Source organism: Monodelphis domestica, chromosome 4 (assembly GCF_027887165.1).
Source record: "Monodelphis domestica isolate mMonDom1 chromosome 4, mMonDom1.pri, whole genome shotgun sequence".
Classification (NCBI taxonomy): Eukaryota; Metazoa; Chordata; class Mammalia; order Didelphimorphia; family Didelphidae; genus Monodelphis; species Monodelphis domestica.
Genome location: NC_077230.1, coordinates 64753246 through 64777907, shown reverse-complemented (window position 1 = coordinate 64777907; position 24662 = coordinate 64753246). Strand labels below are relative to the sequence as shown.

Genomic DNA, 24662 nt, shown 5'->3' with positions numbered 1-24662 from the left:
TATATATATAGTTTTGTGAAAGTCATTCAAGTTTTTTCCTCTGATACAACATAAGTGCCAAAGCATAGATGTCTTACTGGAGAGCCACATTACTTTCATAAAATCAAGAATTTGGAAAGTCCCAATATTCCTGAAAGATTATATTCCAAGTAGAATTGTTTTTAAAAAGAGCTTTCAGTATACTGAAAGCACACCAGCAAAGTAAAAAATAAAATGTTTTCAGGTGTTTCAAATGAAGTATTTCAGCATTCTCTGTTAAGTCATAGAAATGTGCAAATAAATGAATTTTTTTGTTAGATATTTTAATTTTAATTATTCAAAACTATTGCTTAAAGCATTTAAAATTTTTTTTTCCATTCTAAACTGCTACCACTAAAGCTGTTCTTCTAAAATGTTGTATTAGGTTTCTTCCATTTAGCTTCCAAAGTTATTGAATTTGTGATTAAGGTAATATGTTGACAGATGGCATAGAAATATAATAATTTCCACTGATTGTATTACATTCCTCATGAAAATAAGAGACTTCTTAACTAAAAAAAGGCAAGAAATGAAATTTAATAAAATAAATATTTTTAAACTATTAATGTAATGCAGCCCAATTTTTTTTCCTCTCCCTTATGTGTATACAGTCTTCTCCATGCATGGTGAGAAAACAAGATAAACCACTGCCTGCACCTCCGCCTCCCTTAAGAGATCCTCCACCACCTCCACCTGAAAGACCTCCTCCCATCCCACCAGACAACAGATTAAGTAGACATTTCCACCATCTGGAGAGTGTACCTTCTAGAGATCAGCCCATGCCCCTTGAAGCCTGGTGCCCCAGGGATGTGTTTGGCACAAATCCTTTGCTTGGATGTCGAATCCTAGGGGATGGCTCACCTAAACCTGGACTCACTGCTAGCTCAAACATAAATGGAAGGCACAGTCGAATAGGCTCTGATCAAGTACTTTTGAGAAAACACAGACGCCATGATTTGCCTTTAGAAGGAGCCAAGGTAAGACCAATGCAAAGCAAAGGCTAGGTAACTTTTTGCAAATTTAACTTCTTATGAGGAAGCCTGTAAGGTTCTGTAATGCTTATCATGTACTATGGGTAGTCCCTCTGGTTTTTAATCATCTTCTTGTTATTAGTAGTCAGAAGCTTATTAAACCTTATGCATAAGAGCAGTCAGAAAGAGATTCTAGGCAATGACTGTGTCTTTGAAATGACTATATGAATGGCTTGATATTTATTTTTATGTGTTTACCTTTTGTGTCAAAAAATTGTCACTATTACTGTTGTTGATATTTTGTGGCTTGTAAAGGTAGGAGAACATCTTTGCAAAAACTTCAGTGATTTGGAAGGGATCTAGGTTTTGTGTTTTATTTTGTGAGAATGTGTATGTGACTTTGACTTTGGACTTTTCAGATGACTATAAGCCTAACTAAAACTTTTAAAATAAATAATCACAGTATATCATAGTTTCCCATTTTTATTACCCTCTTTATTAAATAGTACCATGTCAAAGAGCCTTTGAAACCTAGGCTAATGTCATACCAAATGTTAAAAAGAAAAACCTAACCTGAGCTCACAAAAAATAAGATTGCGTGAAACATACACTTTGAAAGAGACATTCCTACACTGAGAGGATATTATTACCCTTATATTCCTGACAAAGGTAGTAGTGTAGGAAACAAGGAAACAGTAGGTTTGGACTCATCCCAAGGCTACAGAATGGTGAGTTTATGCTTATCTATACTTACTTTATTATTTATTCATTAAATCTTATTGCTAGTGTTTAATTCTTAGAGGTTAGTTTATGTGGACTTGCAAAAGTTGCAAGAGTCATTTATTAAACTCAGTTGTCTTTTGATACTTCAAAATAACAAAACTATTCTATTTTTTTAACCCCTTGCCTTCCATCTTGGAATCAGTGCTGTTTATTGGTTCCAAGGCAGAAGAGTGGTAAGGGCTAGGCAATGGGGGTCAAGTGACTTGCCCAGGGTCACACAGCTGGGAAGTGCCTGAGGCCAGATTTGAACCGAGGACCTCTCAACTCTAGGCCTGGCTCTCAATCCACTGAGCCACCCAGCTGCCCCCCATACCCTAATTTTCAAATCCTTAATCTACTTATTCTCCATGACCTTCTCTATTCCAGCTGCACACAATGATGCTCTTACCATTGATCATACATTTTTACATTTTTATTGTTAACATCATTTGCTGAGGGCTCCCTTTTCCTTTCATCTTTTCATCTGACATCACTTAGCTATTTCTTGTTGTTCAGGTGTTTCAGTCATGTTCAATTCTTCAAGATGCCATGTGGGATTTTCTTGGCACAGATACTGGAGTGGTTTGATATTTCCTTCTCCAGCTCATTCTGCCCTGAAGCTGGGCACACAGGGTTAAGTGACTTGCCCTGGGTCATACAGTAGAAAGTTTCTGAGGCTCAGGTCTTCCTGATGTCAGGCTTGATGCTTTATCTTTATTCCACTGGTAAGTGTTCTGCTTCAATGTTTATGAGTACTGAAATTCCTTTTTCTGAAAATAATATTTGTTTCCTCTTTGCCTATATCTTATGGTTTAGTGGTTTCACCTCTATTTTCTTCATCTCAGTTCTTTAGAAGGTTATTATCTTTATGCTGGCTATACTCTTCTTTTTTTTCCCTATCTCCATTGCTTTTGGTGAATTAGTATAAGTATACACAGGGGTGTGCTGGTGCCAACAGTTAAAATTTTCAGTGGGAGAATTTACACCTCAGAAATCAGTATACCCTACAAATTAGGACTTGATTTATTGTTGTGTTGATTTCTGGGCTTAAGAAAGTGATGGCAAAAATGTTTGTAATACAGATAAAACTTAAAAGGGTATCATAAAATACATGTTTCTTTTCGCCTTTGAAGAGTCAGTTGCTAAACACCACTGACTAGCCATTATCTTCTATTCTGAAATCCTTTTTTCTTCTGTCCTGTCACAGCTTGTGAAACTTCAGCCTTGACTTATTCCCTCACTCACTTGTTTTTTTTTTCTTATTTTCATGCAGCTGAGTGAATGTGGAGAAAACCATTAAAACTTTTGATTGGATCTAATATAAAGTTATGTTAAAGATCTTAATTAGACCTTCCCTGGAGCAAATCAGTTTTTTTTTACTTCTCTGATCTATTTCCTTCCTATTTACAACAGCTTTTCTAAATCTTTTCATTTCCCATGAAATATTCTATACCATCTCTGTAGCCCACCCACTCAGCTAAGGATCTTGATCCTTTGTTCACTCAAAAAATTGACACCATTGCTTGAGTGCTTTCTCTTCTTCTTAAATCATCATCTAACATCACTCAGATATTGTTGCTGTTTTCAGTTGGATATACATATGTGTGTATATCCAAATATGTGTGTGTATATCCAGCCCTTTACATAGAATTTAATATGTATTCATATATATCCAAACCTATCTCTCTCTTGAGCTCTAATTCCATAATCAGCTACCTAATAGATATTCTATTCCAAAGTAGAGAGATATTCTTCTGGCATCTCAAATAAACTTACCTAGTTACATCTCTTTATTTTTCAATTCTCACCTCCCTTCCAACTCTTCTATTACTGTTTCATCACCCTCTTTCAGTTACCCAGGCTGGCAAGATTGTTTTCTGTTATCCTCAACTCCTCACTTTTCCTCATCTTTTATATCCAATGTGTTGTCAAATCTAATTCCTGCCTTCATGTCCCCTCTGCTCTTCTGACATTGTCACCATCCTCAAGTGTAGAACCTTCCACCTAGACTATTATAATAGCCTGTTCCAAGGTTTTCCAATTCCATTCTTCATTCTCCTAATTCCTAAAATACTGGAATGATCATGTCAGCCACCTTACCTCCCCTTCCTTCTCCTTGTCAGTGATATTTACCCCATTGCCTCCAGAATTAAATAGAAAAGGCTGAATGGGGCTTTCAAAGCCCTTCACAAACTGGATTGTTCATATGTTTCTAATTTTACATTTGTCCCCCTTAAAGGCACTCTGCATTTATCTGGTTTGTCAGGAATGTACAAATCTAACCTCATTGTTTTTTATAGATGAGAAAAGGGAGGCACAGAAAGGAAAATTGCCCAAATTTACTTGATAGTGCTAATCAGTGTTCAGTATGGGATTTGAAGCCAGGTGTTCCTGACTCTGTCCATTACCCCATCTTCTATGCCATACCACCTCTCATTTTAATTATTAGAGGTGTTTACCATATTAACAAGTTAAGATCAAGAAATTAAGGAAATAAGAATTGGTTAAAGGACAAAAATAGTTTTATTTGGAGAAGATGTAGAAAGAGAAAATGACACACTTAAGATATGTTATAGAATATTTGCTGATCTCCATTTATAAAAGGTTATCTAGATCCCTGTACTAATGAAATCACAGGTCCTACCAAAGTAAATATATGTTGTTACTTTAAAAACTCAAAAAAAATCACCTAAGAAGAAAGGTATTAAATAACAAAATGGTAGTATATAAAATAGTCCATAAGAATAACATTTATATAATAACAATTACTAAAAGAAATTCCATTTTAACAAATTTTAAAAATATGTAATGTGAATGTACCAGATCAAAGAGAGGACATCTCTTAGTTCTGTATATCAACAAATATTTTTTGAGAGAAATAAAATACAAGCTAAATAATTGGAAAATATTTGGTATATGTCTAAGTGGAGCCAATATAGTAAAGATGACAATACAGCCTAATTTAAGCTCTAATTTCAAGTTAAAACACCAATGAATACTAGATATATTTGGGTATAAAATTGGTGAAATTCATATGAAGAAACAAAAAGTTGACAATATCAGGAAAATGTTGAAAAACTTAGGCAAAAAGGGGAAATATCATTATAGAACTTAAATTATAAATAATTCATAAAAAACAACTGGTACTGTATCTAAAAAAATACAAAAGCCCTTCACTGAAATGAATTCTTTGAGCATAACGTGTGTACTTATATGCATATACATATATCTGATGCTTATTAAATCCAAGAACAAAATTTGCTTTGGGGAGAACATTTAATATCTGGGAAGGCTAAAGAGCATCTTGGTGGAAAGTAGCTTCATATTAAGATATTTCCTCATAAGAACTACATGACTGGATGATTTAGTTTAAAAAAAGATATCACATAAAAACAAGATTATATATTTATCACACATAAATTTGATTATACATAAATGTGTAAAAATTTTTGCATAAGTGAAAATAATTCAGGTAGATTATAAAGTCTATGAAGCAGAACTAAGTCTTTTTATTATATACCTCTGATAAAATTACTACATTCGAAATCTATGGAGAATTGACATTAATCTATAAAGAGTGTGCTATAAATTGTTCAATATCAAGGAGTTGCAGGAATAATCCATGTCTTTTGAAAATTATCAACACCGATTTCAAAATTTAGAATTACTAAATAGAAAAATAAAAAATATTTAAAACTCTTGATGTTTCATTTATTCATATCAGTAAAGGTAGCTTAAAACACACACACACACACACACACACACGCGTGTGCGCGCGTGAGTATCAAGAATTCAAAGACGATGTGAAATTATGTGGAGCAAAGAAAACCAATCCAAGAGAGCAATTTATATGCCTACTTGCTTTTGTTCAAGGCATTTTTCCAACTCTTTGTGACCCCATTTAGGGTTTCCTTGACAGAGATCCTAGAGCGATTTACCATTTACTTCTTTAGCTCTTTTGACTGATGAGGAAACTGAGTCACAGAAGATTAAGTGACTTGTTCAGGGTCACACAGCTAATAAGTGTCTAATTCAGATGCACAGTAATGAATATGAATTTTCCTGACTCCAGACCCTGTCCACTTTCACTGTGCCACTCAGCTGTCCCACCTAATTGAATATGGCATTGTAAATGACATTACCCAGCAACAAAACTATACCAAGAACTTTACAATCTTGTTAAAACTCAGTCTTCCCTTGTTTTTGCACATAACAAATTACTCCAATGGAGAATTATAGTGATGTTTTAGGAAAATAATTCGTTGGTGTTTGTTAAAGTGTTTTTACTTATACATTGTGTTAGTTACCATGCTACTAAATTAGACTCCCTCACCCCCAGGGTACACACTCAGATTTTAGAATGAGCATGCATTTTTCAAGACATACATACATACATACATTTGTACATAGACTATAAGAGAACATCCTAGATTTTTAAGCCTTTTGGTAAAACAATGTACACTAACCAGCAGCTGGAGCTTCTGGGAGTGGGATAGGGGATGGGGACTGGAACAACCAAGGGGAGAATAGGACCTTTAAAGGCTGAGCCTCAATGAAAGCAATTTGATAAGAGGTCAGAGTATGGAATCCCATGAAGAACAACCTGCTCTGACCCTGAACCCTTCACTCTTTTGAGTCCCAGGATTTGCATAGGTGCCTGGTGGAAAAATAGGCTCTCTTAACATCCTTATATTCTTTCTTCCAAAGAAAAGTAAGAAAATTTTCTTGGCAGTGTTTGTGGACTAATCCTGGAAAACTTTATTTATTGGCAGTTTTATGGTCTTGAAGTTACCTTGAAACAAAGATTAGGATTATAAAAATTTATATTATTCCCTTCACTAAATTATCTAATTTTCTCATGAAATTCTCTAGTTATTAGATCATGTGTCTGATCTTATATCTAAGCCTGTGTTTTTCTTACTAATTTTAAAGTTGTTTGAGGTTTTGATTTTTTATTTATTTCTGGTTTTTTACCACCCAGCTTATGTGAGGAAAAAATGTGGTTCTGAAATAGTTTTCAGTATTATTGGAAACATTTTTTCTCTTTCTTCTGTATCATCAGCTTTACTCTTCAATATACCTGATGACTTTAAGCTCATTATCATTTATGGGTTTTATTCACTGAAGGCTAATTCTTTTAAGGCATTCATTTGATGTTGCTTATTGCAATTGCTCTAAAAACTTGCCAGGAAAGAACATTTGGAATTTCTCCTTAGTATACATATTGGTCCTTTAACATGTTTTATTTAGAGATTCATTTGGAAGCTAGTGTTTTAGTGATGCACTTCAAATACAGCTCTAAGAAAAGGGACAGTTTCTCTTAGAAAATAAATGAGTATAAATATTTTCTTTTTTATTTTTAATCATACTTCTAAATCTAGAACTAAGCATAATGTTTGTATCTTGAACTCATTTTGATTTTTAGTTTTTGTTTCTCCAAGGGAAAAAATATTCCTATGAAATGTATTCTTTATTTTATATAGGGGAGAGAGTACACATGTGTGTGTGTGTGTAGGGGAGAGAGTACACATGTGTGTGTGTGTGTGTGTGTGTGTGTGACAGAGAGACAGAGAGAGAGAGAGATCTGGAGAGACAGACCTATTTATCATGATTTTTTAAAAATAGAAATCTTAGAATTTTCTCTTAAATTTTCAAGGTAGAACCATATTATTTAGAAGGCTTCCTATCTATATATCTGAAAACGAACAGTTCTAGGCTCCTAAGGCATATTTAGAAAAGCATCCATCTGTATCATACTAAAGTATAGAGAAAACAAGTTAACAATTCCTTTTCATAAGCTTCTCTTATAGAGACAACTAAAATGATTTAATGTGTAATGATATGTGGAGAGAAATCATGAAATTCAGGATGATGCAACATTAACCTTTAACAATAAAACCAGAGGAAAGTATCTTGTCTCTTTGCAAATACATACCATTGCTATTGTCTTAAATAGTTCCAGCATCAATTTAATTATCCGTTTTTTTCCATTTACATGTCTCAGCAGACATGTTAAACTTGGACTCCTCATGTTCAGAATAGCACTAGACATGATGACTTTTTAGGTTTATTTTTTTATAGGAAATTAATTTTTTAATGTTGGATTCTTGGTGATGGCAGTTAGCCTTTTGAAATAAATGAGCTTTTATGTTTTTGAGCTAGAATGAAGTGGGGGAAAGTCTGAATATCAAACTCAGCCATTTGTGCTGTTGCACCTTGAAAAAGTGAGGATACTCTCTGCCAGCCAAACATTTATTTAGTGCTTACTTTCTATTGGTGTGTGAGAGGTAGAGGACCTGACTTAGAATGTGCTTCCATCATTTAATATTTTTTGTGACCTTGAGCAAGCCAATTAATCTCTGTAAGTATAAGTTTCTTCATCTATAAAATACGGTCATCAGACTAAATGACCTCTAAGATCTGTTCCAGGGCTAATCCAATAATCCTTTTATTGTTAAGACACCATTATAATTGTTATGAAGTATAGATAAAAATTTTTTTTTAAGTCTGCTTTCAAGGACCATTAATATTGCCAAGGAGCTGAGGCACCATCCACATAAATTCATAACTTGCAGTATAGATTGGTATGTCATTACTGAATTTATGATACATATAGTAGATTATTTGGGGCATGATGTCCCCCAAAAAATCAAAGTGTGATTTCATTGATGTGGGGAAATTTCCTCCTCAGAAAAAAATTTTTTCCATTGAAAATTGGCAACTGCTCAACGACTTAGAATCAATCTAATCTTAGAAATTAACTTAGACCACTGGGAGGTTGAGTGGCTTGGCCAGGGACACTCCTATAAGAGGCAAGTCTTCCAGCTTTTGAATCCTTTTATTGATTGATTGATTGATTGATTGACTCATTCATTCATTCATTCATTCATTCATTCATTCATTCATTCATTCATTCATTCATTTATTGATTTTTTAAACCCTTACCTTCCATCTTGGAGTTAATACTGTGTATTGGCTCCAAGGCAGAAGAGTGGTAAGGGCTAGGAAATGGGGGTTAAGTGACTTGCCCAGGGTCACACAGCTGGGAAGTGTCTGAGACCAGATTTAAATTTAGGATCTCCCGTCTCTAGGCCTTGCTCTTAATTCACTGAGCTACCTAGCAGCTTCTTTTTGAAGTCTTTTAGTAATCTACTCTGCCACCTAAACATTTAAAAACAGTTAGTGGATTTTATTATACAAAGGAGTAAGTCATTCACCTGACAGAGGTAAATATTCTCCTCTTTGTGCTCACAAATATATTACTTATATTTATTGCACAAAATAACTTAGCTTATAATAAGAATTGATGCCCACATGAATTACTCTTGTCCAAGATTAGTGTCTAAATAATGGCTAATACTTGTTATATGCAGCTTAATCCCTTTTTACTTAATGCAAAATTAATAGAATTTTAATTAACATAATATGTGATGATTTTGAAATGCGGTTACAGTGAAACTTTCAGTTTATTTTTATTATGTATGGCTCACTCATGAAAAGTAGGTTTAAGTGATTTCCTTAATAAGAGCATAGGATGAACTTTTTGTTAAGGATAATTTCAAAAATTTGAGTTCAAGGATTTGAACCATTTTCTTTCATGTAAGCACATTTTCTTTTAAAGTGGAGAAAATGCCTTTTAATGTAGTATATTTACTAGTCTCAGATAAGAGGGGAAAAATGATTAAAAATGTTTAACACTTTTGTCTAAGTACTATTCAATATTGCTTTAATGTTAAAGTGATATGTGACCATAATAATTGTTTCCATTCTTCAACTCTCCCTACGAAATTCATTTTCCATAGAGCAGCCTAAATGGTTTTCCTTATGTGCAGGTATGACCATGTCACTTAATTTACTTTGTAAACTTTTGTAGCTCCAAATTACCTAAAAATATTAAATTTTTTGGTGGCTTTTAGAGCCCTTCACAAACTAGCCAACCTTCTTGTCCAACTTTATTCTGCATTATTACCTATCTTGAACTCTTGTGGTCTGTCTAAACAAGTTTTGCTGCACCTTACAGGGGAAACTCCATTATTCACCTCTGGGTCTTTGCATTGACCAACCCCTATGTGTGCAATATGTTTGCCTCTCCCCTCCTCTGCATACAGTTGCTTGTGTTTAGTTTATATACATTTTATGCATAAGTTTCTGCATACATATTCTGATCCATACTAGCATGGAAACTCCTTGAAAGTGAGTATTGTATTTTTTCCCCTTGTATACTTAGCACATCATATCAAGCATATATTATGCGACTTAAGAAATGCTTAGTGACTTAGTATATAAATGTGAATATATATATAGATTCATATTTATATTTGAGAAAAAATTAAAATTTATACTTTTCTGTATTTATTTTCTTCACATATTCCTTATAGAGAAAATAATAACTTTCTTTTCAAAATAGATTTTTGTTTGGAAAAAATTTTAGTATGTAGAGAATGACCATTTAAACAGGAAAATAGAAATACTTTTATATCTGTTCAGAGATTATGTTTCATGTCTTCTCATGATGACAAACTACTAACTTTGAAAGAAGTATGTCCATCTATTTGTTGAAAGTAATTGAAATGGAATAGGATTGCTCAGTTTTTAAAAAATGATGATACAGGTGATGTCAGAAAAACATGGGATGACATATATTGATGTAGAGTGAAATGTATAGGAAGAAAAATGTTTAAAGTAACAATTTTTTTAAAAAAACAACTTTGAAAGACTTAAGAATTGTAATCAATGTAGTGATCATTCACAGTTTCAGAGGACCAGTAAAGAGGAAAACTGCCCACTTCCTGACATAATGATAGTGGACCTAAGGCATAGAATGTGACATGTTTTTGAATGTGAATAATTTGTTGATTTATTTTGTTTGATTGTTCATATTTGTTACAAAGATTATGTTTTGTTGTTGTTTAATTGGGAGGGGACTGAAGAGCAAAAGGAGTCACCATTAGTGCTGCTAAAAAAGGGAGAAAGAAATGAAGCATTTTTAAGTGTACAAAAGGCACCAGAAGGAACTGGGGAGGGAAACAGGAAAGTTTTAAAGGTTACATGTTGAATATATATATATGTATACATATATATAATATAAAGATATTTTTTAAAAAGCAAGATGAACATAATAGTGACTAATTGTTTTATACAAAAATGAACATCACTTGTATAGCTGATATCACTTGTATAGCTGTCATATCCTTTAGTAACCATGATTTTTACTCTTTTATTTGCTAATAAAACTTAATTTCATCATAAAAAATAAATGAGTAATTGAAATAAATTTTACCATATCAAAAATCTCTTTTTGATTGCAGTGGTATTTTGTTAATACCACATGAAATATTAAGCATATATATACAATACTGAGTTTCACTGTCAAAAGTTGGTATAATTTGGGTCCACATTAAAAAAAATACCTCCAAAAGATAGATTATTTAAAGTAACCAATTATTCGAATTTTTCAGGTCTTTTCTAATGGTCACCTGGGAAGTGAAGAATATGATGTCCCTCCCCGACTTTCCCCTCCTCTTCCAACTACATCCTTCCTCTCTAACCTAAAGTAAGTTATGTTGAGATTTGTAAATTACTTTGTTAAAATGGAAAACATTGGAAACCTTTCTACAAATAGGCGTTTAGCATAAATGGGCAAGGAGGAACAAAAAAGTCTTATGATCAAGTTATTATTGACAAATTCTTAAGATTCAGATTTCTCTGAATTTTCTAATGCAAGACAGATCACTGAGTAAGAACTACATTTATTAGAGAATAAGGAGGCATGAGTTCTAAAGCAAGGGAACACTAATTAAAACTATTTTATGAAGATTATTTTATTCTCTAATTCAGTGGTTTCATACATGCAACACACACTTTAATGAAACTTGAACTTTTTAAAATAAAAATAATCTTTCTAAAACACAGCTTTCACCACTATTCAATGAAATTAATGAAATTGTCATAATTAGAGTCTGTAATTTTAGAACTCTGCTTATTAAAGCCCTATTGGAAAGTATAGTAAAACCTCTAGGTGTGTGGGTCATTTCGTTTTTATTGAACTAGAATCATCTGGTTTATAGATAAGTGAAATAAGAATTAGCAAAGTTCTAATGAAATTTATTTCATTGGCAGTTTCCTAACACATAAAATTTCAAGTGAATCTAAAAATGTCCAAGTAGATACATTTTTCCATTACCTCTTATTTTTTCCCTCAAGGCAAAATGAAATTGTATTGATTAAATGGAGGAGTGTTTTAAAACTGTATTTTCAACACATTGAATTTTGCTTTTTCCTGTAATGAACATTTGCTGTAACATTTTTTAATAGTAATACCAATTATAATTGGATATTTGGTAAATTGACTTGTACATCTTATAATTGGAGACCCCTTTACAGTTTTCCATGTTTTAGATCTCTGCTAAATAATTCTTTTCTCCTGGTTTAAAAATAGTAATATTGGCTTTTAATGCTTCAAATATTAGATATACTGAGATGACAAAAGTGACAAATGGAATTAGGACATCTGAATCTTAATCATAGAATTTTAAATTTACAGCCTGAGAGATCGTGTGCTCTTGTTCTAACATTTTACAGATTATAGAAAAAGAGCCCCATTTTTTAAAAAAGTGACTTTCCCAGGGTAGTAATTATCCAAGATTTATAGCCTAGAATTCAAACTCATGGGCTTTGGATTCCAAGTTCAATATGGTACAAATGCAATAAACGTTTATCAAGCACCTAGTATATGCCAGGCCCTGTCCTAAATCCTGGGGATACAATCAAGAAAAAGACAATCCTTACCCTCAAAGATCGTACATGCCAGTGGTTGGAAAGAACTCATAAAAGGAACATAAAAATGGAGAGGAGTAGATGGGAAATATTTGATCATAATAGTAGGGTCAAAAACAAGCAGTGCAACCTTTGGGAAGTGAAGAGTGGTCTAGACTTCTGAGCTATATAAATGGGGACTTGGAGGAGGTTTTTATGTTCTACCCTCTAATTAGAAGGTCAAAGACAACTGAAAATTGTGATGACACATAAATAACAAAGCTTATGAAGTCACTATGATGATTAGTTTCCTGGTGATGAGCTCCTCCTGGAGGAAAAGTCTAGAGTTTCTTTCTTCTACATTTGGCCAACCCTGCCACTAAATATCTATGAGACTTTGGGCAAATCAGATCCTTCTGTATGTTTTAGTTTCACCCTGTAAAAAAATAGGGTCAAATAGGATAATTTCATGGATTCTTGTTAGATCCATGTATCCCTAGATGCTTCTTACAGACCCATCTGTTTTCCTTTAAAGTTGGCAGGTTTTTTTTTTTTCCCCTTCTCTTTACATGTTCTTCAGATTTCCCCCCTTCATTGCTTTTGGGATCTCAATGCAAGATTTTCTGTCAAAACACATGTTCTAGAAGCACAAAGGATAATCACAAGTCTGAGTTCTACTCAAACCTGTTTTGGTATTTACTGTAAAATGCAAATAAGTTGCATAACTTCTCTAAGATTCAGTTTCCTCGTTTGTAAAAAGGAGTTGGACCATCTGACCTGTAAAGTTCTTTCAAATTATCTCTCAATATAATTATTTATCTTGGAATTTAATGTAATTTTGATAATATGTGATCATGACACATTTTAAAGTTAAGTTTAGCTTTATTGCCTCTTTTTTTAGCCCATTGAAAAATTTATTCATTCTTTGGGGGGAGTACTTAAAATCTGAATAAAAATCTACCTTCCCCTTCTTTCTCTTTCTCTCTGTCTCCCTCTCTGTCTCTGTCTCTGTCTCTGTCTCTGTCTCTCTCTCTCTCTCTCTCTCTCTCTCTCTCTCTCTCTCTCTCTCTTTCTCTTTCTGTCTCTCTCTCTCTCTTTCTCTCTCTCACACACACACATACATCAGGAAAACCCAACTAGTACAGTGATTAGGATGATAGACTTTGAGTTCAAATCAAGGGATTATAACTGGGGGTACAAACTTCACACATTTTGTCTTTTTTAATACAGTTGGCACCCCAGATTTAAAAGAATCCCATTTATTAAAAAAACAAATAAAAGAGGGAAGTTTTGTACCCCAAGGGAAGCTTGGACTTTCAGTATGGAGAGGGGGAAAGAGAGGAGAACTCCCTTTTCAAAGTGGGGTTCAGGGGAGACAGCAGATGTAACAAGTTGGCTCAGCGAGAGGAGAGGGGGTTTGAAAATTTTTCCCCCTTCTGCCTTCCCTCCTTACCTAAAGCTGCTCTCTCCAATTCATTCTTGTCCCCCTTCCACTACTTGGGACCAAAAGGTCTTCCCTTAATCTGTTCATGCACTCAGCTTGGGGAACAGATAACTTTTAATGTTAGCTCAATCAAGTAATACAAAAGGAATAGCAGGAAGGGAAGAATGGGAAAAGGAAAGTGGGAAAAGGGGGTCCTTATCTCTATCTAAACCCTTTCCCCTCCTTCCTCGAGTTTAGAGGGAACTCAGGCCTTGGCAGCCTGAACCCCGGAGAGAAAGGTTGACTCACCCCTGGGCAACTGGAGCTGAGGTAAAATCTGCTCAGGTTTCTCTTCAGAAGTCCCTTCAGTTGGGAAGTGTTTGGGGGAAAGATTTCCAGTCACCAGCAGGAAAAGTGGGTAACCCTCAGGAGAAAGTCTTTTTCCCAACTTCTCTCTTCAGCTTCTCAAGACTGAGAGACTCACTGTTCTCCTAGCTAGAGTCTTCTCCTCCTCCAGATTTTACTCCTGGAGTCCCTCCTCTATCGAAGTGATCAATTTCACATACTCTTCATTCAGTCTGGCACTTTTTCCTAGTGCCAGCCTCTGTCACACATCCTAGTTTAGGCTCACATCACCTTTTGCCTGAGTGACTGCAAAAGCCTCCCAGTTAGTCTCCCTCTCTCCAATCTATCCTCCACAAAATTGTCAAATTGTTTTTTGTAAAACACTGGTCACTCTTGTTCAAGAAGCTTCAATAACTCTCTGTGATCTCTGCAATCAAATATAACTTTGGCATTTGAATTCCTGAACAAGTTGGCTTCAGCCTGCTTCCAGGATTATTAAACACTAATATTCTTCATGAATGAATTCCCAATTTTAGCCATAGGGACCTAATTGCCATTACTTGTACATGACATCCAGCTCAATGCTTTTGTTTTCCCATACCAATAATGCTTTTCTCCTTCTTTTGGGCCTGTTAGAATTCTTAGATTCCTTTAAAGTTCAACGTAAAGGCAATCTGCTTTATCAAGTCTTTCCTTGTTCTTTTAAATTTCTTAATCTATGAACATCTTTATCCCAAGTTGAATATAAGGTTTTTGTGGGCAGGAACTTTTTTATTTAAAAAAATGTATCTAGAGTTCCTACTGTCATGTCTAGAATACATTAGGTGCTAAATGAATGCTTATGCAATGAATGATTTTCTGCATTTTGACATTATTATAGAGAATTACCACTCATAAAAAAAATCATAGCAGTGGTCAGCAAGGACTAATCAGATTCAGGCAGAGAAATGTTTTGAGGAATTAGATGGGGAGAAAGTTGATACAAGATATTAAGTCAAATACTATAAAGTCACATTAACATAAATACATATGTATGTGTATTTAATGCCTCTTATATGACACATAAGCATGGATATCCTTTCTATCTCTTAGATTCTATGATTTCATAACCATAGAAACCTGAACAAGAAATCCAGTATCATCTTTTGCTTTATTCTTTAGGTTGAGAAATGTTTGCATCAACTTAAGCAAACAAACAAAGATCAAAATAAGTATCATTTTTTAAGATTAATAGACCTGATGCTTCACATTGGTCCTAAGGGCAACTCTAGCTACTTAGGTAACAAATTAAATGTCATTTACCCAGGTTTCTAAACTATCCTCTGTTCTAACCATTTCAATTTCCTAAAGGATGGATAGAGAGGGCTTATGATTTTTTAGAGCATTAATCTACTAAGTGAGAACTGGGACTTTGCAGTTGTGATGGGGAGTCTAGGACTGACCCCAAGGGACATGAGATCAACAAAGTGGAGGTGGGGAAGACAGATTAGTACACTCACTTAGTTTACCAATTTGGGGCTTTCTACAACAATCACACTCTTATCCTTCCACAAACCCCAATTTCATATCCTCCAATTATCATAAGGTAAACTACATATTAACTTAGGTATGTATGTGCCTTTGGGAAAATTCTATCCCTACCCCATATTCCTTGGTTCACTTCAGAGTTAGGACAAGTTCCTTATAGAGGATGGGCTTTAAGTCTGGTAGCCGTCAACAGAGAGTGAGAATTATATACCCCTATCCCTTCTCATTCATGGTTGGACAGTTGATGTCACACAAGGTGGGCAGGAATGGATGGGTAAAGACCTTCATTTCACAGGATGGTCAAGGCCACTAACAGCCTTCTAGTTACACAGATTTTCACAGCCTCATTGTCACTTTTGACTCTTGGTTTTCTCTCTCGCTAAATCCACATACCCTTTCTGTTGATAAAACTCATCATTACCACCTCCACATTTCTCCACATCTATCTATTCATATAGCCACCACCCTGGCTCAGACCCTCATTACCTGGGAAATGACATCATGTCATAATTGTAGGATTTCACTTCAATGCATCATATTCTTACCAAAGTGATATTTTACTAATGTACAAGTCTGAATTCCCCATTCCAGCCATCCTATAAAACATTTTTCCATGTTAATCATTTTGTTGAAAAGATTTTTAACAATAACAAAAAAGAAAGTAAAATATGTTTTGGTATACATTGGGTCCATCACTTCTTTCTCTGGAAGTAAATGAGAGAGAGTCTTTGGGATTTTCTTGAATCTCAGTTTTTGCTTTATAAAACAAAAATTTGGCAGTTAAGTAATTAGCAATATAGTAGTATACACATACATTAAAAATTTTTTATTGATTGGACATTGTGATCAGCAAATTTTATAAACCACTGCTAAAGCGCAATAGAATCAATGGAGTAATAAAATAGCAGTAGAAAAGTGAAATGACTCATATATTTATATTTTGCTACTTGTGTCACATACACACATGTACACACACACACACACAATTTTTGTAGATGCTTTTGAAAATCAGTATCTTGGAAGCTATTTCACCATCGTGTGCAATGTAGAGTAGAACATTCATCTGAAATTTTGCAGTAAGCCTGTTTAGTTCAAATTATGAGAAGCTTTCTCTAACAAACTTAAGAGCATGTGGAAAATAATAACTAAAAAGAAATTTCATAATGTTATTATACAAGGCAAAGTATTTTTGTATACTTATACATATATGGTTATACATATATTTGTATATTATGTATACACATACACACATGTGTGCAGACACATACATTTTTTCCTCCACTGCTGGCTCCTGGTGAAATTGCCCTTTTCATCTAATAACTAATCTTATACTAATTCTTATATATGAGCTAATTTCTACTTTTTTCCCCCATTTCCTCCTAACCCCCATAATCATCCTCTGTTTGAGGGTGATATTGGCAGTTTTTCTTTTAAATGGAAAGCTCCTTAGTGGAAACCTCACATAAGCAAGAATATATGTGGGAAATGGTGCTAGCAGGTCATTTATTTAACTCCTCACCCAAAGTGTTCATTTTTCTTAGGATTCTTTTTTCCGTTGATTATGCAGTGCCATAACACATGTGCATTTGCTTTTGACCCAAAGGAAACAGACTGTTCAGCAGTCACTCTTATTTCTTAAGTCAATGAAATTAGGTACAAAAAGACTATTTTGGACCATTTTCTTACCAAAGCAGGACTGATTATATTTTAACATATATTTTTCTAGCATTTTGGTTTTCCTGTTAATATACAGAATTTGGTACTTCAGAGTATTGTTACTGACAAGATTAATAGTATTAATGTATGTCAGTAGTATACCACAGTTATACACAGGCCATTTTCTGTGCCTTGTAACCTTTTATTTAATTGCTAGTTTGTGTTGCTCTATAGAATTATAAGTTGCCTGTCTTTTAGGGATGTATTATAACCGTGAGATGATTTGGAATCTAAAGACTAATTCTTTACTGTAAAGTGCTATGTAGCTTTAAAACCCTTATGAATAAAGTACCAAGCCTAGTGAACTTGATAGATCCCAAGAAAATCCCTTCTTGCTCTGTTTTTCTGTTTTGCTACAAAAGTCTCCTCAGTGCTTCAGTCTAAATAACAAAGCAACAGATTGCTTGGGGACTCTTTCTATTCAGATTGTTACAGTCAAAGATTATGTAACTTGAGTTAGAAAGAACCTCAGAAACTATCTAGTCCAACTCCTTATACTCCTTTACAACATTACTGATAGCGACCAGACATTCTGTACTTGAAAAGATCAGTCTCCTAGTTACTTAGGTCATCCATTCCATTTTGGGAACTTATAATTGTCAGTTAAGTTTCTCTTTTCTTAAATTGACATCTTTTCCACCCTTTGTTTCTAGCTCTGTTCTCTTTGGATCAAGTAAAATACACCTTCATCTTTCTTATACATTATAGCCTCTCGAATATTTGAATAAACCTGGTATATCTCTTCTTTAAGGCAGTTCTCTCTAGTTACTTTAGCTAGACCTTGTGTCCTGAGCTCCAGTCATTGCCTTCCACTGGACATAAAAGTGGTTATTACTGGTCTTTTCAGAAGTGGTCAGTCCAGCACCAAATACTTTGAGGGAATCATCTACTTTACTATGTCCTTTACTTTTGCTGGCTTAGTTTAAGGACTATATTAGGCTAATCTTTCTCATCTTCAGGAATCTTTGAACTCTGATCCTGTCATAGAGTATATTGGTTATTACCACCAGATTTGTTCACAAATTTGTATTCTTCCATTATCCAAGTCATTTTAATCCTACCTAAATAGAACAAAGAACCTAGGAATAACCAGAGATATTTTTTACTAATACAGAGCTTATGTACTACTTATCTCTGAAAAAAAATTGGATAAATAGTAAATTGCATGGGAAAACAAAAGAAAATTGAGTAATATTTAGTAATGAAGTTGTCACTTTAAATTATTTTCCACAAATCAAATCATAGCCATTTTGCCATATTAACCCATAGTCCATTTCCTACATGCTTTGCTCTACTCCCTTCTCATTCTAACATGTGAACAACTAAATCTTTATCTTCTGTTCATTTTCCTATTATAATAAAACCTTTAAGGCTAGGCTAAAAACAACAAATGATAACTTGAGGTATAGCATCTATATTTTTTTAAAAGTCAAAGTGTTCATATTTCTATTCCCAAAACCCTATGGAATTACACATTCACTATGAAATCAATGAACTGAACACTGGTCTAATTGCTTTACTATTCTGGAACCAGATAGTATTTTCAGCAGTGTTTTGTGGTAAGATGTTCCAGAAAGTTTGCTCAACAGTTATTGGAAATTCTTTCATAGAAGAAGGATAAATTTCCTGGCCTCTGATCTCTCTCATTCCAGGCCAAAATGCTTTAAGTGTTAAATAGGGTGATATTCTTTTAAAGGTCTATCTTTGCAGCCTCAATTATATAGTAGAGAGAGATGATTGTTATCTCCAGAAGTTTATATAAAAAAACATATATTAGTAAAATATCTACCTTTCTTGGATTTATAGAACTTTTTCCTTCCCCCTTTTGCCTCTTTTTTTAAAATTTCAACTTGGTATTTTTTGAAAAAATAGATTTGTAGGATAGAAGTCCAACTATCGTTTCATGTTTGTATCTGGTTCATTTCCTTTCCTTTCTGGAATGAGTATTTTGCGGGTAGAAGATGCACTGAATTGGTAATTAGAGCACTGAGATTTTGAGGCCTTATTCTTACCTTATTTGGCAGTTCTGTTATTAACCTAATCACTCCCTCCCTCTAGACCTCAGTTTTTTCACCTATCAAATAGAGATTGGATTATAATCTTTCAAATTTTATGGTTTTAATGCTTCTGAGTTCTTCAATTTCTCTTTTGAAAATAATACGCCATATAGTACAAAAATCTGAGCCATATAGTACAAAAATCTGAAGTATGAAAATATAATGGGTCCTGAAAATTCAATTCCATCAGTTAAAATTACCTTCTGACACTAACATCTCATCAGATTTATCTACAACTAATAAGTAAAATTTGCTTGGATAATATAGCTTATAAATCATAAATGGTCAACTTCCCTATCCTCGACCTTCCTCGACCCTAACATTACATAACAGAAAGAAAATGAAACTTGTAATCAATATCCTTTATGATTCTATCTTAGCTCTTAAAATTACTTGTTATTTTGTTATTATTGTTATATTGTTGTTTTAGCTTAGTCTTCTCATCTTTAAAATAGGGATAATAATACTTGCCCCAGTAGTAGACAGAGTTTCTGTAAAGAAAGTATTTTGCAAACTGAAAACTACTAATAAATGTGAGTTATTTTCTTCTTTTATGGGCAGTAGAAAATTAAATAAGTATTTTATCCCTTGAGACTAGTCATGTAAGAGCTCTTGTAATTCAGAAAATAAGGGTCTTACATGGCAAATAACAGATACAGATGAATCTATCATTGTGGACATATGTACAATGAGAATGAATATATGATAGCCCCAGGTAATCATCATTAAGTATTTCCCTTATGTAAAGAAAGGTTAAATAAAGATTTAAGTAAATTCCTAGAGTTTGCTCATGGGAATTTCACCTTTCAACAGTATATTCTTGCATGAATAATCACTTTTCTTTTTTCCCAATCTGTAATAGTTTGTGGAAAAGGGTAGTTTTATTCAGGAATTTCTTGAAGGAGAGAAGGAAACACAGTCTGACAAGCAGGAACAGTGATGGTGTTTCAAAAATATGGCAATTTAAATCAAGTAGAAGATAAAGAAGTTACCAATCAAAGTTTACCTACCCCAATATTTGGAAAATAAAATATTCAGTAGTAAAATGCAAGAAATGAACTTTAGGAATGCAAGATTTTATTGAATGAAATCATAATATCAAAAGAAAAAAATACTTTTTCCCTGAATTCTGCCTGTTTTTTTTTTGTTTGTTTTTGTGCTTCTCTTCAGGCATAAAAATGGTACAGATTTATTCTCTTTCTAATTTGTATTTCATATCGAGTCAGAGTATGTTTGAAATAGTACTTCTTAAATTTGTATCTCAACACACACTCTCCAAAGTGTTTTTCACAATGCTGTATATTCTTTGAACACTCAAGAAATGTTTGAAGACCATGAAAAGAATATCAACTAATGGTTTAAAATTGTGGAATGGGTTCAGGGTTCCCATTGAACTGGGAATCAGCCGAATCTTATGAATTCTGTTTTGCTATCCTGTTGACCAAACACTATTCATAAAACAAAATCAGTGGTTGAAAATTGGCCCATTGGAAAAAATTAACATTTACCCATTCCTAAAAATAAATTTAAAAAATGAATAAATGATGAATAATACTAATTATTTTTTACTACATTATATTTAAGACCTGAATTGTCTGTTAGGAATGAAGTGATTTAGGAGACAAAAAAGAGGTTTCTGTGTGATAATTTCAGGAAAAAAATACCATCATTTATAATAACTTGGAGTTGTTTTGATAGTGAAAGTAAAAGTGTTATGATTTATAACTTTTTAAAAATTTGCATCAGGCTTGGTTTTTACATTTTATTGCAAAAATCTATTCTCGAACTCCATGAGACCTATTTTTAACAATTGTTTTTGTGTATTGAATGCGAAATATTCTTTATTACCTTAATCTGTTAAGTTGGAACTCCTTTATTGGCATTCCTGAATTTTGCCATATTAAAATTATTTAGTCTTCTAAGTTATATCACATTTATATCTTTTATCTCCTTAAGAAAAGTTCACATTTGAAGTGCTACTCCAAGAAAAATACAAACCCAGTTAATGTAATCCTCCTTAACTGTCTATGATTTCCTTTTTCTTTAAAAAACAAAAAACATCTACTGTCTGTCTTAGTAGCAATTCTAAGACAGAAGAGCAGCAAGGGCCAGGCATTTTGGATAAAGTGATTTGCCAGGGTCACACAGATAGAAAGTGTCTGAGATCTGATTTGAACCCACATTCTACTGACTCCAAGTCTGGTGCTCTATTCACTATGCTATGTAGCTGCCCCAAATTTTTCTCTTTTATTTTTAAATTATATTTGAAGAACCTTAATCTCTAACTTAGAAATTTAGTTCCCTTGAATTATTTTGAAATGGTGCATGTTAGAATCTTATAGTTCCATAATGTGAAAGGTGAACTTGCTTTTCACTCTTTCTTTCATTTACCAAACATTTATCATATACCTAGTGTTCAAAACAGTATGTTAGCCTTTTGGGGGGGGGGTATAGTAATTCACATTTATATAGTGAATTCACATTTTCTAAGAGCTTTTCTAATAACAGCCTTGCAAATATTCATATCTCAGTTTTATCAATGAGAACATTGGGGCTTAGAAAAGTTGAGTGAATTGTTCATGGTACTCAGCTGTAAGATGTAGAACAACCTGGATATGAACCCAGTTTTCCTACAAGTAAGAAGAAAATAGTATTTGCTTTCACATACCTTAGAATCTGTGAGTGTGTGAATGTATAATTAGAAAACTACAAAATGATGTTAGTTTATTTTTTAAATATAGATTGTTTCTGACTGGAAGTATCAGCTAAGGCTTGTAGGAAGAGATGGCATTTCTAGCTGGTTCTTGAAGGGATGAGTGTGATATGGGTAGATGGCATTGAAAAAAGGACAGGCAGAGGAAGTGTGTGTGAACAGGAAAACATTGAGCATGTTTTAGGAGTGGGAATTGTTCTAAATTGGATGGAAGATAAAATATAGGAAGGGAAGCAAATATTTATTAGACTGCAAAAGTATGTTGGAATAAAATGAAAGGAAGCTTGAATGTCAGACCCAAAGAATATAGACTGAATTTGGTAGGCAATTGGAAGCCTTCCAAGTGTGACTAGAAAAGGGGACACATGAGCAAAGCAAGGCTCAGAAAGATGAATATGGCAGTCATTTATAGTGCACTTGCTATATATATAGGAAAAAGTTTTGGGGAAGGTTCAGAATTTAGAAAAAAAATTAGCTCATCTTCTGAATTATCAGAGATCTGACATATACAACTAAATCTAGGGGAGAAATAAAAACAATATATGTTAACTGTATAGGGAAAAATGTCTAGCTTTGTGAAATCTGAGTCATTACCAACTCCGTCAAGCCTTCATGATTATAGGTAGCATTCAGTTTGCCCTGTAAATGATGGGTAGAAATAGGCAGTGAGATTAATCTGTGTATAGGTGATGGGGTTAAGAAGATTTTGGATCTGTGGAGACATATTGCAGTCAATTTGAGATATTGAAATACGAAACTAACAAAGAACCAGACAAGACTGTTAATGTCAATGACAGAGTAGGAAGGAAAGTTAAGAAGAAAACAAAATTTGTAGGGGAAATGATTTGTTTTGAACATGGTGAGCTGGATACAAACAATGAAGGACATTTAGGTGCAAATATCCTAAAGAATTGTAAATGTGATTCAAAGCTCTGGGGAAAGTTAATAATTAGATGTATGAATTTATTTAGCAGTTATCTTGATAGATGGCAGGATGGGTTGAGATGCTGGGAAGAAATGAGATTATGAAGATAGAGAACATAAAGAGGAAAATAACCAGCAAGCCAAATACAGAACTTAGAAAAGTAAGAGGATTGTGGGATGACAAGAGAAAGGAAACAGGAATAAAAGGCAGAAGAACTAGAGAATACAATCTTCTGGAATCTGAGGAAGTAAAGAACATAAAAGGGAATCTAATCTAGGTCAGAAACAAAACGTAGCAAAGAGGTCAAATTGAGTGATAACTGAGAAAGTTTTTTGAATTTGATGTCTAGGGGGTTATCATTCCCTTCCTTCAAAGATATTTTATCTGTTGATTTGTAATGCCGTGCAAGGAAATTTCAAACCTTAGATATCTGAAGTGATTTTCATCTTCATCAGAAGAGAATTCTTACTAGAAAGCCGTATAAGACATCAGAAATGTACTTATAAGGAAATAAGTGTGCCATCTTTGAAATCAAACTCTTCATATATATACCTCCCTTAGTATCATTCTAAGTTTTGATGTCCTAGTACAGTGTATTTGATTGAAAAGTAGTTTTCTTGTTAAAAACTTTGAAGTATTTATATATTAAAATTTCAATTTGAATAGAACATGAATTAGAGTAAGACTATTTTCTCGTCTGAGGTTATTAAGGCTAAAGTACTTCTTAGCCCCAAAGGAAAACGAGTGGTGCAAACTAAGTTACTGGAGCCTCTTGTTGTACTTTAGGGGTCATCTTGGTAAAAGTTTCTATTGGGAAGTATTCCTTTAAGAAAGGGTGTTTGTATGTACCTTCCTCTCATTCCTGCCTTCTCCCCTAACAAATGTTTTTACTCAGCTAAGTATTTGTTTCACCTGCCCTTACTAAGGGACTAAACTTTTAATAGGTGCCCATATGTCATTACAAATTTAATTTAGTGCTCGTTAAATCTTTTAGCTATGTTTTTGGTGGCAAATTTGGATTTTCCTTCATGCATCAGGGTGCTATCGTTCCACCACAGATGTTTTCTAAATTGTCATATAGGGAACCAAGAGTTCACAGCCAGTTGTTTTAAAATTGTTATTAAAAAATCTTCAGAGGATTTAAAGAATAATACTTTTGCAGATAATATTGGCACTCTTTCCTTTAGCTGTGTGAACTTTAAGCATTAAAGCAAATAGATCTAGTTCTCCTAAAATTTTTAAATCCCTTCTTTAAAAGGATATTTATGAAAAGAAGGGAATTGAATTAGATTATAATTGAGACCCCTTCTAGCTCAAAATATTTTAAGTACATTAACTCTTTTCAGTCTATAACTCAAGAAAGTTTTCTTTTTTAACTTTTCATTTCTTATTAGCATGAAATCAAAGGGGAGGGGAAGTTATTTCAGACTCTAAACTCCTATATTTAGAG

At 33.6% G+C, this 24662-nt stretch overlaps 1 protein-coding gene across 5 annotated transcripts in view; it reads left to right on the top strand.

The window, feature by feature from the left end:
• Window positions 1-24662, top strand: part of CBLB (Cbl proto-oncogene B) — a 219270-nt gene that overhangs the window by 164498 nt on the left and 30110 nt on the right. For all 5 annotated transcript variants that reach the window (XM_007493530.3, XM_007493531.3, XM_007493529.3 and 2 more), the window contains exons 12-13: window positions 630-995; window positions 11210-11304. In XM_007493530.3, the coding sequence (XP_007493592.1) occupies window positions 630-995; window positions 11210-11304 (461 nt within the window). The remainder of the gene's footprint in view (window positions 1-629; window positions 996-11209; window positions 11305-24662) is intronic.